Source organism: Nuphar pumila, chromosome 3 (genome assembly GCF_984573655.1).
Source record: "Nuphar pumila chromosome 3, dmNupPumi1.hap1.1, whole genome shotgun sequence".
Classification (NCBI taxonomy): domain Eukaryota; kingdom Viridiplantae; phylum Streptophyta; class Magnoliopsida; order Nymphaeales; family Nymphaeaceae; genus Nuphar; species Nuphar pumila.
In genome coordinates, this window is record NC_143251.1 from 135815755 (window position 1) to 135834235 (window position 18481).

An 18481-nucleotide genomic window follows, 5' to 3' on the forward strand; every position below is an offset into this window, starting at 1 on the left:
GCCTACCCAACCTAACCCAGTTCGAAGCTTGAACCTAGACCTACCCCGTAGGCTGCCCTTGCTGCAAAACTCAAGCTAGGTGTGCACGAATAAGCACGAGAGTGAGGTGTAGTTTTCTCTAGTTATCTAAAAAAAAGGCAAAGTTGTTGCTTGCTAATCACCCATTTGTGGGTAATTTTTTTAAATGAGGTAGGCTTATCTAACAAGCCACGCTGGTTAACCCACTCTTGTGCAACTCTTAGGCCCTGCACACAAGTACATAAAAATTCACACACACACACACACACACACACACACACACACATATATATATATATATATATATATATATATATATATATATATATATATATATATATATATATATATATATTCGGGCCCAGCCCGGCTGTGGTTGGCTGAGCCAGGCCATCCATTGGCCACCTCTAACTTCAATACCAAAATTTAATTTTTTATTAATTTAAAAAATAAATATTTGTGTGTCCTCATGTCCTATTCTTTTGAAAAAAAAACAGACTTATCAATCGAACCTGTGTCACGTCTTCCTGTTGGCGTATCTTTGTGGCATAGGGTACAGTAAGCACAAACATCATTGGCGATTTAGGTTTGTCACAAAATACGAAAAACATAATACATTAATGCCCTGCTTCAATGTGCCACTACTTTACTATGTTTTTAACCATATATTTGTGTTCTTTAATTGTTTTCACTTTCTTTTTCTTATTTTTATATTTTTGTATATCTTCAACATTTGCCAATTTTCTTTTAGGAAATTTTTCAAAACCACACCTAAAGTTTAGGCATTAATAAAAAATGCATCTAAGTTTTCAAAAAATTTAAAAAGCCAGCTAAATTTTTTGCACCGTTGATCAAAAACAAAACTTCCATCCATGTAACCTAAGTTATCACTAACACAGAATGAGTCAAGAGGGTTAATTTAACAGTTAACCCTTCAAAGACTCCTTTCTATTTTAAGTGTATTTTTAGAAATATGATGTTGAGAGTAAAATGGTAATTTCATTCATATCACATTTAACAACAAACTTGACGGTGGTAAACTATTGGGCCTTTTTAAATAACCACCATAATTTTTTTGGTGTGTTTTTAATTTTTTTCAAAACTTAGGTGCATTTTTATTTTTGTGACTCTCTCTCTCTCTCTCTCTCTGTGCCAAGGGGGGGAGGAGGGGGGTGTTGTTTTTCTTGTCATCTTTCTCTAACGTGCACTCACTTTAAAACACTTGTTAAGTGTAAAATGTGTGAGTGTCAAGCCAAGACCAAAGATGAGACCATCAACAAAAACCTTACAGCCATCAAAATCAAATCAAGTATCATCCCCGTGTTCGGCCAGGGGCCGATTCTGACTGAATCAGGGTTGAGTCAGCCCTTTTTCTTAAAAAATTTCATTTTTTGAATTTTATTATTTTTAAAATTTAAAAATAAAATTGACCGGTTCAGATGATTAGGTTCAAGTCTGAGTTGGCCGATTCTCTGAATCATTTTGGAAATCAATTGAGATCTGAAACCAATTATGACCACATTTCCTGAGCCAAAATAGTCATAGATGATTGTAATTAAGTGTGTTTTACCCTCCTCACTTTCTTGGTGGTATGGTTGTCATTTTGTTGTAGAATGTGGATGAGATCTGCCAATGAAATTAAGAAAAGCAAGGGTAAAGAAAAATAAGAGGGGAAAAAATTGCTTTCCTTTGAAACTTGTTACAACATATGAAAAAAAAAAAGCTTTTCTTTGAAACCTGTCACAAGAAAATAATCAGCCTGATGATCTCCAAATTCTTCCTTCAAGGGAAACCACCATGACAGAAACATCATCATGATACTTTCGCCGATCACCATGAGGAATGTCCAGCAGCTCATGGAAATCCATCCCTGCAAAGAATAATAGAAGTGATTCATACATAATGACATCATAAGACACACCTTAATTACACATTCAATGCAACTGATCAACGCCAGTCCGGATGAATCAGATTGCTGAACGTGCTGCTCTGGTTCAATGGATATCCTATGATCTCTTTTTTCCTACACCTTATTTGTTGTTAGGCTACTACAGATCATGAAAATATGAGTAACCCCACTGGTGATAACAGACATGATTGTACAAGAGATTTGAACCTCAACAGGGCAATAAAACCACATCAGACCTAACTAGTCCAGCACCCTTGCATGGAATCTGAACTGGAGCATATGTAAATTGAGTAGTGATACAGGTGACTAAGATAGAACCCAAACAGCTATTTCACATCATTTTCTACTCAGTTAAACAACATTCAGCGGCAGCTTTGGAATCAGTGAAAAAGGTAAAGGTGTTTTTAGGGGGAAAAATCCATTACATTGCTCACAGCAGCAGCCATGTTAAGACTAGTTTTTTTAAAACCTACAGCTAGGTCAAGAAATCATTACTTCATTTACTTGTTTAGGTTTCTGAGATGTGAAAATAAAAAAGATAAACAAGATTTTACAAAAAAAAAGTGAAGGGCATGCTTGCTTTGTTACAGGTGGGATTAACCATTACACTTGAGAAAGTTCAAGCTGTGATTGTTGGTCACAAGATCAGTCTTATTACCAACTTTCCCAAGTTTCAAGGGAGGAGCATTCTCAAGTGAATCACAATAACGACATGCACTCTCATGTTTCACTAAAACTTGAGAAAGTGATGTGATTGTGAATTTGCAATCACAGGAACTTGTAAAAATACAACTTTCTCAGGGCATTGCAAACATGCCCTTAAGTAATGTTCATGAAAAAGACTGCTTTTTATGAAGCACTTCTAATATGAGAAGGTACATCTTTATCCGAGTTGTACAGGATATCCTTCTTCTCCATATATTTGGAAACCATCTTTGAGAACATTGCATTTGAAGAGGGCATCTTTTTTTCCCTATAATTTTAAGACATCACCGACAAACATAGCTTGAAGATTGTATCTTTATTCTCCACTCATTCTACAAAGTACTGCTGCTAATCCCATAGTCACAGATAACAGCAATATTTTCAAAATAACACGATATTACTGCTGTAAATTCAGCAAATGATAATATAGGTAAAATATCGCCAATTTGATAATATCGTGATATTATCACGAGAATATCATGATATTCTCGTGATATTACCAGAATATCATCAATTAGTTTGACTGTTTTATTTATTTTTTACATTTTAAATATGTTTTTCTTTTTTCTTTTACATTTTTTACTTTTTTTTTATTATTTATGCATTTTTTGTTTAAACATGATATTTGTTTACTTATTTTTGTTATTTTATATATTTTTTAACCCCGAGATTTATCACCAAACCTATAATATCGCGAGAAACTATGTCACACGAACACTCCATTTTGCCCTCCGTACCCATGTCGACACATGTGTCCCCGTGTCAACACCTGGACACATCATTTTACCCACCGTACATACAAGTTTGTATTCAATTTATAATTTATAATTATATTTTCAGTTTATAACTTTATATTTTCATTATATAATATATATTTTAGATATAGCATATATGTTTAATCATATTCAGTGTGTTTATGTGATATTTAATATATATATATATATAGCCGTGTCCCCGTACCCACATTTTTTGGAATTGTCGTGTTGTACCCTCCGTACTTGCACCCGCACCCGAACCCAGATGACATAGGCAAGAAATAGCCTCTCCGAGATGTAGCCGATACCAGTATTTGTGACTGGCTAATCCATTCTGTACAAGTAAAACAAAAAGTTTTCTGCCCAAGGCAACTTACCCTCTCTTTCCTGTCTAGGAGGCACAGGAAAGAATTACTACCAGACCACCAGCCAGGGAAAAGGAGGTTAGGCAACAGTTCCATAAAAAAGAGAAAAAAAGAAGAAAGAAGGGCAGCAGTGATGCCTGGAGATCCTGTGGAGAATGCAGATACCCTGCACCCAGTGACATTTCTGTCTTGCATATGTGCTAGCCAATCATTCTATCAAAATGTATGGCCTGATCAATGAAGTCAATGCATATCAACCAGCTGACGTATTTTTCTTGCAGCACTAAACAAGAGAGAGAGTTCACTAACCATTTTTCTTTGCAGCACGAAAAAGCAGCTCGGTGATGAGGTACTGTGCAGGATCACCTTCAGGGACATTCTCCATGAACCACTCAACATGTGATACTACCTCTTCATTGCTAAAGTATTGGTAAAGTCCATCTGAAGACAGGACCAAAAAACGGTCACTGGAGCATAGCCGGTGATGAACAATGGAAGGAATACAACTCAGATATGGAGAGTTTCCAATGTAATGAATGCGAAACATCTCCAGCAAAGCATCATTCCACTTGGCCTGTCAGTAAAGAACACAAAATAAATTACACATCCTATGCACCGGTTCTCTAATAAGTTGATGACTTATCAGATACATGCATGTGTAGCATTAATCACAGAAGAAAGGTCCATATAATGTTGTAATTTTAGTAAAGGATCCTATTACTTCTCTTTACTGGAAGAAGAAAATGCAAGATGCAGCAATGTCCATGACCTAGTTTATTCACACATGCACTTCACATGAACAAGACACCAACATTTTTTATGAACAAATATCACTGAAAAGTTACTCCAGAAATCACCACTGCAAGTTGTATGAACAGATAAATGTTTTTAAGGATCTGGAATAGTATGTTACCAACCTTCTTTAGAAAGCCTGCACCAAATGCCCGAGTAACTTTTAACTGCCCTTTCACTCTATCATTTAAGATAGCTTCATTGTCATCAGGGTGCTCCTCTTTTATCCTCAAAACTTCCTGAACAATAAAACAATGAGAGCATGGTTATTTCTTGAGACAATGAATACAGGTTGCCTTAACATCCTAAATATTCTGGGTGTACAGATTTGGTTACTGCATATAAAAGGTGGAAAAGAAAGCGATTGAAATCTCACAAAGCCATCTACTGGAAAACCAACTGCTCACTGTGCAACTGCAGAGATTGCTCTAGTACTTTTATCACTTATAATACTTTCACCAACAAATCAAACCCAGTGACAAGAAATAGCAGCTGACTTTGCAATTTGTATCATATGACAAATGAAAGGCTTATCTATCAGATGACATGAGGCGAGAAAAACAAGCGAATTGCAAAAACTACAGATCTTGAAACACAAGCATATTAATTATAGTAAACTAAAATAAACACGTTAATGACAGCAATCACCCAATAAGATGTGTATAGTAAAAACAGTAGCTGACAAGAATAGCTAATGTGAACATGAAATAGTACTATCAATCTATTAGTGAAATCAAACAATGACATAGCATAGTTATTTACAAAATAAATCAAATATTCACCATTGCCAACAGAAACTTTAATTTGAGTTCCTCATATTTTCAGGGTGTGACAAAATTAGAGCAATCAAATCAAAGAAGACCAGTTTCCTTCAAAAGAAAATCCAAGACCAGTTACTACCCATCAGCTTAAGTTCAAATCCTCTTATAAACTCCTTTAGTCCTATGATCTCATAACAGTTCATCTTTCAAAACGTTAGTATAGCTGCAACTCTGAGCACAAGCTTCCAAATCCACAAGAATGAAAGAAAAAAATTATTTTCACAACCTAAGGCACATATATGTTGATTTCTTCTCTGGATGGTTGAGACACTGACATAGCCTTCTTGCTTGTCTCATTTGCTTTCCATCCTAGCAACTACATATGCAACAATTCTGCCAATCATGTTAAGGTAATTCTTGGATTCTACATGCTGTCAAGTAGAAATAGACAGTGGAGGTGTGTTTCCAAGAATTTATTGAAAGTACATGCAGTTCCAACCACACATTTGTTTAATTATCAGTATTTTAAAAAATTATTCCCATTAAAGTTGTCCTGGCATAAGTAACCTCAGAATCATTTGCAAAATTTGGAATGCTACTGTCTGAAGGTAAAAAGCATCTTGCTTCACCTACACAAAAAAGAGTTTTAGTAATTTTATGTAATAATATTCGATTTTATATTTCTGGTCCTTTACTACTACCAACTTTTTTTTTCAACACCCATGTTCCTAATACAATCCCAACAGGAAAGCTACTGACAACATTCAAAATTAAACATCTGAAATTTTAGGTTCTCTAGCTTACTAGCATTTGCTTTCAAAATTATCACCAGGAGAAGCAGAAATTGAAACAACATTCCAGAAGGCCGACACACAAAGCAATATCTCATTCTAGGTTGCTTAATGACGCAGGTAGTACAAATCAAATTATATTTAATGTTTTGAAAAATGGAATACACTGATGGAGAAAATGACTTTGTATTTTTCTCCACATGGCTGATATTAGAAATCATTCAAGTTGCCATCCAGTATCTATTGTTCCAATAACTCAATCTTTTGTAGTATAGTGGTGTTTTAGTCGGTGCAGGACACTTCATTCAATCATGTATGGACCAATCACCTCCACTAAAAAGGCATAAATAACATTCCAAATTAATCATCCTTTCTGGGAAAACAGCCTGCATCCAACGTTTTATCCATCCTTTTTGTTGCAGATATGCAAGCTGTTGTATCTGACTTCAATAAGGGATCCTTATTCTCAAGAATATTTGATGCATCCAATGACACTTGTCACCTCTTTTACATAGTTCATGAATTACTCTTTCATAAATTTCTTCATTTATCATGCATTCTTCTATCAAAGCTCATTTAACACAACCTAACATCTCTGATTTATCATGTGTGCTCGCATGAAAGTGCATGTGTGTGTATGAGAGAGAGAGAGAGAGTATGACAATATTGTGAAAGTGAATAGGGGTATGTGGTTTGCTTATGTGAGACAATTAAATAGAATATTTCAATAAAAAATAGAAGAAAACTTCAAAAAGTTCATATTTACATATTATCTATGTCACATAGGTGCGGGTGCGGCGATGCGGCACTTTAAAAAAACTTGGGTGCGGGGATGCAACGGAGGTATATATATATATATATATATATATATATAGAGAGAGAGAGAGAGAGAGAATTTTTAACAGTTTTAAGTTAACACTAAGTGTATGTGCGTGCATTGATGTATTTATATTATATAATATAGATAAAAATGGACTTGATTAGGGTTAATTGAATCTACTTTTGGTTAGAAATGGACCTCAAGTGTGGTGGACTTCACCTAACACAAAGGAAGCTGTGTCCAAGTGTCGCACCCAGGCAGGTGCGGGTGCGGTGCCATGTTAGAAGAGTCCGTGTGACATAGCATATTATGCATCTATCTATATGGAAATATCAACCATTTCCAAGTTGTCATGAAAAGCGTGTGTTTGTGTATATGAACATGCATGCATTTTCTTGGGAAAGTGACAGTGTAGAAGTAATGCTTTTCCAGGAATAACTATTCCCATTTTCAATACTTTTACGATATTTCCTGTTATTTCAGAGATGACAATATTTTCAAAATATCATGAAGACTCATTTTGTGTATCTCACAAAATATTTTGGCCTACTGTAAATTTATGCAATATCCATGACTAGGATGATATGCATGCACATACATAATGTAACTAAATGACCTTGTTAAGTATTTTATCTATTATCCAATCTTCAACCTAGTATTTAATCTCTGCCAAATTTTAAATTGAGCAGATGTCTTTCTGTCCATTATCTTTGATCCATACTTTTATTATCAGAAGTCATCCCTACTTTCCTACACCGAAGGAAATCTTTTTCTTTAAAACATGTTGTGCAACCTTGAATTTTTCCTTTAATCAAGACAATGCGAAATTTCAGTCCTGTATCAGAATTCCGTGGGTTTCATTCTCAATAAAAAACACAAAGCATGACCTCTTAGCATCAGTTTATGCATGTTTTAAACATCTTATAAGAAGATTTTGCATCCTTTGCCTAATGACTTTGAAATAGTTTAAATGATTAAAGAGATATTTGTGTGAGTGATACTTTGATTTATTGTCCGAACCATGCAGCTTCTTACCTTCATTGCCAACATCCAAGAACAGAATAAACTAGGTAAGCACAAAGACACCCCTAACTCAAGTCTTTATCTGAACTTTAAACAGAAGTTCTAAGAGCAGTTCCAAACAGGGAAAATGAGCTATTAAGGCTAAGGCTAAGGTCACTGACAGGGCAACAAAAAATTAGAAGAAACAAATAAACAAAGTAACGACCACATAGATGTGCACATATTAGATGCTATTAAAAAATCCATTTTTTTCCATTTTTTTGTTTGCATCAATCAATGTCAGTCATTAATAACATTAGCTGGGCTACAACCATTATAGAAAACCTGTGCTTTTATCTCCCCCCCCCCCCCAAAAAAAAAAAAACTCTTGAAATTAGATTAAATGATCTCGATCAACTCCAGTAACATCATTAGGGAATTAGGAAGCAGAAGAAGTTGCCATTTATAAGCTCACGCATAGAATTTCCTCAGCCAATTGGCATGACCTGATGGCTGATAGTATTAATTTGGATATGTCTGTAATGCAGCTTATGAAGCTAATAGAAATGTATATTTTGCATAAAAAAGAGCACATGATTACAGACTATACTGAAAGGTACTACAGCCAATACAAACAACTACAATAATTGAATTTCAATAAAGTGTAGGATAAAATAATTGATGAAATGAGCAACACACTAAGCAGCAATGTCATTCCACAGTTTTTTTATGATTTAGGCATAGAAACAATGCAGCAGCTTGTGAGATGACTCACAGATGCTAGTAGTGATCGTATAACTAGCAATACATGAAACAAGAACTATAATGCATCAATTTGTTTTCCCGTACTGTGTACAGGTTTATGCATCAATGTCCAACATTGTACCATTACAAGAGGTGATTCTCCATTTTTCTCTTATTGTGTATGGACAAATGCATAAATGTATATAGACAAAGACTATAATACCCTCACCACGCCTTTCTGTTACATCCATCATTGGTGATTAGTCCCTGGTTAATGAAATCTGCATTTATCCCAGAACCACCCATTTACATGAAAGATGGGGTTTCACTCACTTCATTACCAAACAGCATATCTGCGCTACTGAAGAATGGCCCAAAAAGAAAGGCTTGCAAGGATTGTTTTGTAATAGATTTACAAGGAGCAAAGGCAGTCCTAATATATAAACACGTGGATTTCCTCAAGCTGGAAAGTCCATTATTACAAATATTCAGACAAAGACACTGAAGTGGTACCTTTAATTAAGACAATAAAGAACAGATTTTGCACCATGCTGTCCCTTTGTCTATTAATATGAGCTCTATAGTTATCAGCTGGTTGCTACTCAATCTTAAACGAACATATGTGTCCCATCAACAAACTACTAATCTTCCAGTTGCACATTCAGTTTGATACCTAAGATTTGATAAAATCTCTTAGGTTGGAAATATATATGTATTCAGATCATTATTAGGAATTTCTCAAGCATGGAGATAGAGGACTGAAGATATCAATAACTTTTAAGGTAAAAATGGAAAATGAACATGTCCAGAAACCAGCAGACCATTCCGTAACCAACTCAGCATGAGATGGCTAAACAGTCTGGGCTCATATGCAAATGACTACAACAAACAAATGCTCATTTTTCAGTGAGCAAATTCTGAAATGGAAAGTGTCCAAGTTTTTAAGTAGCCTGACTTAAATTATCGTACTGAACCTAAAACCTTGTGACTACACATTCAGGGATTTATGGTCTATCCAAGGATCTAGATGTAGATTGAGAATGCCATGTGTTCAAGTTTGAAATTCTAATTGAATCATTTGAAGAAGTTGATTTCTCAATCAGTTCTAAGAAATAAAGAAAAAACAAGTGAAATGAAAAAAAATACTACAGGAAGACTTTTTTTCTTTTGGGAAGTAAAGTTGAAAAGCATGAACTTCTGAATCTTAAATATACAGCTTACCTCCTCCACACTTGTGCTGTGGTCAGTGGACAGCTGAAACGCTCTCATCTTTAGACTGCAGAGCGAGATCTCTCTCTGTTTGCTAATCTTACTACATTGACCATTCTGGCTATGCATAGGGGACTCCTCAGAAATTCTGTCCAGTTCCATGCGAACAAAGGGATCCCTGGACCTCATCCTATGCCTCATATCATCTTTTCCAAGGTTGTGGTCATTCAATCTCTCTTGTGCTAGGATAGCACGACTGTCACCAAGATTCATGACATAAACATCTTGATCCTTCATCAGCATCACAAGGACACAGGAACCCATCAAAGCAAGCTCTGGGTTTTTGTCAAGCACTTTATCTACCATTTCCATGTATGCCTCCTCTGTAATTTCAAGTGCACGTGACAAAGCTTTCAAGACGGCTGCATGATCAGCGGGCCCTGCCTTGCATCTCCTAGGAGGTGCAACTGAGTCTACCACTCTCTTGGGTGCATCCGTCTGCTCTCTATGCCAATCATAACTCCATGGGAACAACTTTTTACGCAAAGATTTCTGTTTTCTGTACATTTTTCTAAGCTTTGAACCAATCAGAGATCCCGTTACGATGTGTTTGGACCCGGTAACAGAGGGTGGAACCCCGGCACTGTCATTTGATTCCTTTCCAACCGGCCCTCCACCTTCTAATGAATTTCCATCATCTCTCAGACTGCTAAAACTATCTCCTTTGCCGCTTCCTGAACATGACAAAGTCTGTGCTATTGGTACATTTTCTCTGGAGTGCATATCACCTGCACCTGCATTAGAATGCATATCCAGAGAATCAACTCTCTGCATGTCAACATCCCATCCTAAGGACAAACTGCGTAAATCAGCATCCTCCATCTTAAAAAGTTCATAAAGACGCTTGCTCTTCCTGCCATGCCCCGCCAACTTTGACGGAGATGTGCAGGATTTATCTTGCATTATGGTGCTGTCTATTACCATCCTATCACATCCTGACAGATCACTCTTCAGGACATGTCCAGTTTGGCTAGATATCTCCAACTCAGTCTCGGTACTTCCGGTAGAAACCTTCTCCTCCACTACTACATGTTGCACATTTTCTGACACCTCAGTAGATTGTACATCTGAAACTCCAACTGCACAACTTTTACCACTGTCGGAATCATCTGCGGCTCTCTCCAATTTGCTAATTCCTGTGCTTGAAGCCGGTAGAGAGCTACTAACAGCTGGTTCAGCTTGGCAAGTTTCTAATCTATCATGGGAAGCCACTTCACATGACCGAGTAAGAAAATTCTCTTCATTTCTACAATCTGGCATATTAGTGAGACCTTCATGAGGCTCACTCTGGGAGCCACATTCAGGTGGATTTGATCCAGGGTAATCATCATAATCCCAAAGCAGCCCTTCCAATTCCTTATCAATTGCCCTGTAAAGATTGCTCATTAGAAAATCAGGAGCGTCAGGGCCATTGAAACCATCATAGATCCCAACAAACAGCCAACCATGCTCTTCGGATATCACAACATGAACTCGGTCCTCGCCCGCCTTGCCATGAGCCCACTGAAGATTGCGGGCACTGCTACGCTCCCCCTCGGATGTTCCAATGCCAGACGCTAGTGAAGCATCGAAACAGTTTCTTGGCTCTTCAATTCGAAACTTTGCTTCCTTGGACTGCCAAACTAATTGACTAGCAGGGTGCAAGAGTAACCGCCGCACCCAACCAGACCCTGAATTCTTAGAGAAGGTCCGTGAAAGAGCATTTCTCATGGGCTTGCTCATGCTCCTCATCAATCTCCCAAGAACAGCCTTCCTCTGCCCAAATACAAGTGGTGCTGAGAAGTTGGCTTTGTCAGTGTTCTCGAGCGGCCCGGACAAGAAGACGCCCTTCTCGATCGGCCCGGACATGAATCCACTGCCTCTTTCGAGAGGGCCAGAGGTAAAACCTCTCTCCAGCGGCCCTGACATGAATCCATTGAGAGGCCCAGATCCTCTAGGCACAGGTTGCAGAGGAAGTGCAGTGAAAGAAGCAGTGCTTTCAAACGAAGCAGCACGGTCTTGCGGGTCGCCCGCAAACAAGCTGCACTGATCATATACTGCAACAGTGCGTGTACTCGGCGCATTTGCGCTTACAGACGCCCCGGATATGGCCTTAAAGGTAGTTTCAGCTGTGTTCTTGTTGGGTCTCTGTAGACCTGACTCTTCTACAGCCTCTTGTCTAAATGAACCAGAATGGTTTTCAGAATCTATCATACTGGAATCAATGGTGAACCTCTCCGAATTTGACGGGGTTATTGGTGGAGACTCGATCACAGGCCTAACATAGCAGAACGAGTGGCCCAGCCCCTCATCCAATGGCTCCAGGAAGTCTATGTCAACCCCACCCTTGCCTTTTCCGGGGGGCACAAGACAACCAATGCTATTTCCCATTGCCTTTGGAATCAAACAAGGATTGCTGCACCCATAAACATTACACTACACCCTTGAGATGCACATATAGGGGGGTTTTTGTTGCTTTGAACCTTGAGCAAATACAAGATGAACAAACTCAACCGAAATGCTCCCCCTCTAGGGTTTATCAAGAAAATACTCATGATAGAGCTTAGCCTATATCTTCAGAGCCAAAGGCAAAACTGAACAAACCCATCTACAAGTAGAACCCATCTAACCTCTAACCCAAAAAAATCCAAAATGCACAAGAAATGGGGAAATGGAAAATGTGGTAACCATCTAACCTCTTTAGGGATCTCCAATCTTGAAGACAAGCAGTGGATCAGATAAAGGTGATGCCTTTCTTGGGTACTCAAAACGGGAGAAACGAGCTATGCTTGAGAATGAGAGATGGTATGCAAAAACAAGAGATACCCATCAATTATTTTTCGAATTGAAGAGGACCAACATGAGAAAAATCAAAGAAATATACAAAACAGACAGGAATTGAGGCTCATAGAAGGGATCCAATACAGAACAGAAAAAAGGGAGGGAGATTAAGGTGGGAAGGAGATGTAAGGATAAGGGAAGGATAGTGGGGAGGGAAGAGAGGAGGTAAGCCAAAAGAGGGGAAAACGGGGTGCTCTTGCTTCAATCAATCAAGTTTCAGTGAGCTCCCTTCTTGGGTTTTTCAAAACATTTGAGAGGGTAAACAAAGTCAGACCCGACACCCTTTTTCCTGCTTTTTCTTATTTTTTATTTGCTTAATTTTGGTTTGAATGATTGATTTGCACATCATCTCAATCATCATCATTAAATCCACCATCATCATGATGTAACAGGATGCAGTTGGTGCCTGGGAGGACTTTTTCAGTTTTGAGTTTTGACACATACAAACAAGGTTCAAAAATATAAAGCACATCATCTTCAACAATTAGTCCAGCTACATGGGCCCAACTTAAAGAAAAGTATGAGAAATTAGCAACCAGGGTTAATAATTCATTTGAGATAATTATTAATATTAAGTATATAATATATATAAGGGAGCAGCTGCCTACAGAGGGGTTTTCAAGTTGTGTTTCCTAAATCTAATCACGCATATGCGTTCCGCATGATCGATCTGTTACGAAACTATACTTGGATCATGTTTTTTTTATTAAAAATATTTTTTTAAGTTTTAAAAATGTATGATATTTATACAAATTCTAAACCGTTAGAGAGAGAACGGATAATTAATATAGATAGATACAACTACACTGACATTTCATGAGAAAACGTTGCCCATTTAAAGTGATTTATGGCCATAGGTTTGACTTTGAGAAAAATTACTGAAGTGTGGCTGACTAATTTCAGGAGATGACAGAAGATACCCAAATTTTAAAAAAATGAAATTAATGACATATACTCTCTTAAATGCCCAAAATACCTTGTACAATTTTTTTTTCTTTTTTAAATCAAGAAGTCAATGACATAATGGTCATTTGTTGGAATCTCAAGGTCATGTACCAACTCAGTAACAGGCTAACAGCACCCGCCTTGTGTGTCCCTGCAAATTTCCACATGTAACGCTATTTATGTCATTATAAAAAGTCAAACAGCCAGTGTCAGGTTTGTCTGCCTCATTGAATAAGTACACCAATACAGATCACATGGGACAGGCGTGTGAATATTGATTGACTCTGGCCACAACACACTCATGCATGAATGATGTGAGAATGAGTCAGAGGACATGCATGTTCTTCCACAATCATGCATGCACGATACAAGCATGAGCCAAACCTCACCAAAAATCTTGCCTTGCTTTGACTTTATCATTTTTTACCTTGTGGAGAAAAAGCAAGAAGATGTCATGTGGTGACTGTCCAGCCCCACCTGCACCATTACCATGACATATCAAACCAAGTAAAGCCAAAAGATGAGGTGTGTGTGGTTTGTAGCTCCAACCACCATATATTTGCATGCATCCAAATGCAAGGGGACATCAAACATGATGCCATGACCAGGCTTACTACATCAAATTTGACCAGAAAGATTCATTTGGGGCCCACCTAAAGATGACCCAATTTGAATTATGCCAAAAACTTGACCAATATCTACCTGCTCTTTTGGTCAAACGCATCAAAGAGAAAAGAGGCTTATTTAACATAATTATAAATGGAAATAAAACCAAACAGTTGTGCATCAATAACTTTAGAAGCCCTTGAAAAATTACAAAATGGGCATAGTCATTATTGCAATGCTATCATCTTTCTTGCTGCCATGCAACAGTTAAAACAGGACATTTTTGTCACTAATCAATGCAGTCAACCTATCAAAAGTACGAGCATGGGTGAACCTAAATGGTTTTCTTATCATTCTATTGTGTCAAAAGACAATGTAGGCGATCTGCAGTCTTGAACTAGCGTTGAGGCCAACACGTTTCCAAGGAGTTGGGGACAAGGGATAGGCAAAAGAACTAAGGCCCTGTTTGGAAACTAGTAGCTGGGATGGGAAGTGGTATTTCAAGAAGTGGCAGCTATCAATTCCATTCATTAGTGTAAATACAATGCCACTTCCCATCCCAAATGCATTAACTCCCATTCCAGCTACCAGTTTCCAAACAGCCACCGGGTGGTAGTTTGACCAACTTTTTGCCAAATGCATTAACTCCTATCCCCGTTCCTAGATTCCAAACAGGCCCTAAATAAAGAGTCACTTTGGTCCCCCCCCCCCCCCCCCCCCCCCTTCACGATAGGCCAGATTTCCATGGACTTGAAGACAGAATTTGTGATATCTTTGTCATTCTATGAAGTGGAAAAAAAGGTAGCATAAGCATCTATTCAACTACTCAAGGGATCTTTGTTAACTAGGGATGTAAACAGGTCGGATTTAGCCATACCAAGTCCAACCTAATCGGATATGAGATAATCAAACTTGGATTCAGAGTCGGATGAGATTAGACAAAAACGAATATGGATCCAACTAGCTCAAAATTCGATATTTGTGCATAATCAGATTCTGATTTAGATGTAAAAATACCGAATCCAGATTTGATTATCAATTGATTCCGAATTTGGCTACCAAATCTGACCAATCGGTTTTGGATTCAGGTCAATGTCGGATTGCGTCCAAGCCATTGACATCCCTAGTGTTAACTGAAAAAAGCCAAAAGCCAATATTGTCAAAATGGTAGGACAACACTAGGACCGAGACCAACAATTTCCAAAGGAGCTTTGCAGAAAGAATAGCCAAGAATATCGAGAAATACAAAGTTTAAAAAATAGGAAAAAAGGTGGTTGGAAGTGGGTAACGATGAACCCCAAAAAGTCCAAGTCATCAAATCCTGCATCAGGCATAGTTGTTGATATAAAAAGCAATTTCAACTCAATGGCGACACAATTGTCGAAGGATTGCTAATTTTAAAAAACCCTAATTCCAGCTCCACACTATCAAGTAAAATCTTTTATTAATGCCCTCAAATCAACTTGTTGGATGAACAAGGGTAGAGCCAACCATTAAATATGGTTTTCTTGGCACGTCCACTCAATTGGGTAGTGGTTGACTGTTGTGTAAATTAATTGTGGTCCCACATTGTTTAAGGCTTCAAACATCATAACCTTGCTCCTGGTTCCTATCTGTCTGTCTATCTACCACAATAATAATGTAAATGGCATTAATGTTGATATCATCTTCACCCTCTTTGCATTTGTGCCTTCTATTACAGTGGTGCCTTGTCTCTTACCACAAAACAAGACACCAAAACCATTCCACTAAAATGAGGGTTAGTTGGCAGATGTGACACACCACAAAAGGGGGTGTTGGAATTTTTATAAGTAAAACAAAAATGGGAGATAGATGGTCCTCTGACCTTTGATTCAAGCGTTTCTCTTCTTCATGAGGAAACAGTAATACAGAAGGATAATAAACCCTTCTACCCCAGGCAGGTTACTGCTCTCCCACAAGGAGTTAGTTGTGCAGGAGAAGCTGCAGGTTTGGTGTCCCTGTCACATTTCAGCCACAACCAATAGCAGCATGCCACGTGTCTTCATCCCCAGGCCATAAAGTTTGAGTTTTAATACTCATTTTAGTCAACTACCCTTGCCATGCCATAAGGGTAGAGGTACCTTTTCCAAGAAAAACCTACAAGTCAAGTTCCCGATAATCATGGTGCCAGTTGTAGAAGAAAGGGGGCATATTTGACGAATTGAATACAACAACAACAACAACTACGCCTTCATCCCAAAACAATTGGGGTCAGCGATATGAACCAAAAAAGAAATTCATTTTGGGTCTTCCACATGAATCCTTTTCCTCCAATCATTTCTAACCAATGCCATGTCCTCGGTGAGGTTCAAAGCATTCATATCCTTTCCTATCACCTCCATCCATGTCTTCCTAGGCCTACCCCGACCTCTTTTAAGTTTTAACTAATATATTTTCCCATTTCTCCATCCTTCTAACTGGAGCATCATTAGGCCTTCGCCGAATATGTCCAAACCACCGTAAACGATTCTCTCGCATCTTATTTTCAATGGGTGCAACACCTACCTTCTTACGTATCTCTTCGTTCCGAATCTTATCTTTTATTGTATTTCCACACATCCATCTAAGCATCCGCATCTCAGCTACACTCATTTTTTGAATATGATGTCTCTTGGCAGCCCAACATTCCGTACCATATAGTAAAGCGGGTCTAATAGTCGTCCTATAAAACTTTCCCTTCAACCGCAATGGCATTCTACGATCGCACAGCACTCCAGTTGCACTTTTCCATTTCATCCACCCAACCTTTATCCTATGATTTACATCTCCATCAATTTCTCCATACTTTTGAATGATGGATCCCAAATATTTGAAATAATCATTCACCGGTATATCTTGCTCACCAAGCTTCACTACACTCCCATCCCTACTTCGTTGCTTACTAAACCGACATTCCATATATTCAGTCTTACTCTTACTCAACTTAAAACCTCTAGCTTCCAATGTCTGTCTCCATAATTCTAACTTAGCATTAACCCCAGCTCTAGACTCATCAATCAAAACAATATCATCAGCAAACAACATACACCACGGTACATTTTCTTGAATTGATCTCGTAAGCTCATCCATCACTATCGCAAATAGGAAAGGGCTTAAAGCAGATCCTTGATGTAACCCAACCGTTATCGGAAAATTGGTTGTCACCCCTCCACAAGTGCGGACATTGGTTACTACTCCTTCATACATATCTTTAATTATACTAATGTACTTGAGAGAAACACCTTTCTTCATCATTGTCCACCAGAGAACGTCCCTAGGTACTCTATCGTATGCCTTCTCTAAATCAATAAAAACCATATGCAAATCTTTGTTCCTCTCTCTATATCTTTCAATAAGTTGTCTAAGAAGATGTATAGCTTCCATAGTTGATCTTTCAGGCATAAAACCAAATTGATTCTCCGATATCATGACAACCTTCCTCAACCTAGACTCAATCACCCTCTCCCAAAGTTTCATAGTATGACTCATGAGTTTTATACCACGATAGTTTGTGCAATCTTGTATATCACCCTTATTCTTATATAAAGGCACCAAAGTACTCTTCCTCCACTCATTAGGCATCTTATTTGACGAATTGAATAATGTCAAAAATACTTTGATCAATAAGTTTTACAGGTGGCAGCCTGCAATTGTCAGAAATAGTTTCTCAAACTCACCAGTGAGAGTCAAGAATTCATTTGGATTTCCTGATAAGGATCTACCGTTTACCTGATATTTCATGTCAGGTATCAAATTTTCTGAAATTCCTGATATACTCCCAACTTTTACTGACAATTGTCAAACAGGGACCTGTGGTTAACCTGCCTTACTCAAACCAGAGGAAACGTTTTCAAGTACTACAAAATTCCTATTTTATCCTTATTTCTAAAAGTATTTTGATTACCCTTTAACAATAAAGAAATACCTAACTACCCCTACAGCGAGTTATTGTACCTCCTCCCTCTCCCATTTTAGGAACTTACGCATTTCCAAAATGAATAAAATTTCAGACCCAGATCTGAAATGGATCTGACCCACATATTGCGTTTTGGATAGGGATAGTCTCAAGTCAGACCTAGGCCTTACTGAGCCAGACTTAATCAGATCTAGCATTACTGGATGTGGAAAGGGCTTGCGTTGGGGCCAAGGAAAGGGCTGGGCAAGAAGAGAAGAAATGGG

At 37.9% G+C, this 18481-nt stretch overlaps 1 protein-coding gene across 2 annotated transcripts; it reads right to left on the minus strand.

Moving 5' to 3' along the window:
- Positions 1–1592: 1592 nt before the first annotated feature.
- On the minus strand, positions 1593–12972 carry LOC149843966 (protein phosphatase 2C 32-like). Of its 2 annotated transcripts, XM_090000200.1 has the most exons (5): positions 9884–12972; positions 4670–4783; positions 4062–4326; positions 1756–1888; positions 1593–1644 (listed from the first exon to the last, which is right to left on the minus strand). In XM_090000200.1, exons 1-4 carry the CDS (start codon positions 12299–12301, stop codon positions 1773–1775), a joined length of 2913 nt encoding a protein of 970 aa, XP_089856326.1. In that variant the 5' UTR covers positions 12302–12972; the 3' UTR covers positions 1593–1644; positions 1756–1772. The 2 variants fall into 2 exon arrangements, with proteins under 2 accessions (XP_089856326.1, XP_089856325.1); XM_090000199.1 differs by lacking the exon at positions 1593–1644 and having other exon boundaries at positions 1673–1888.
- Positions 12973–18481: the final 5509 nt, after the last annotated feature.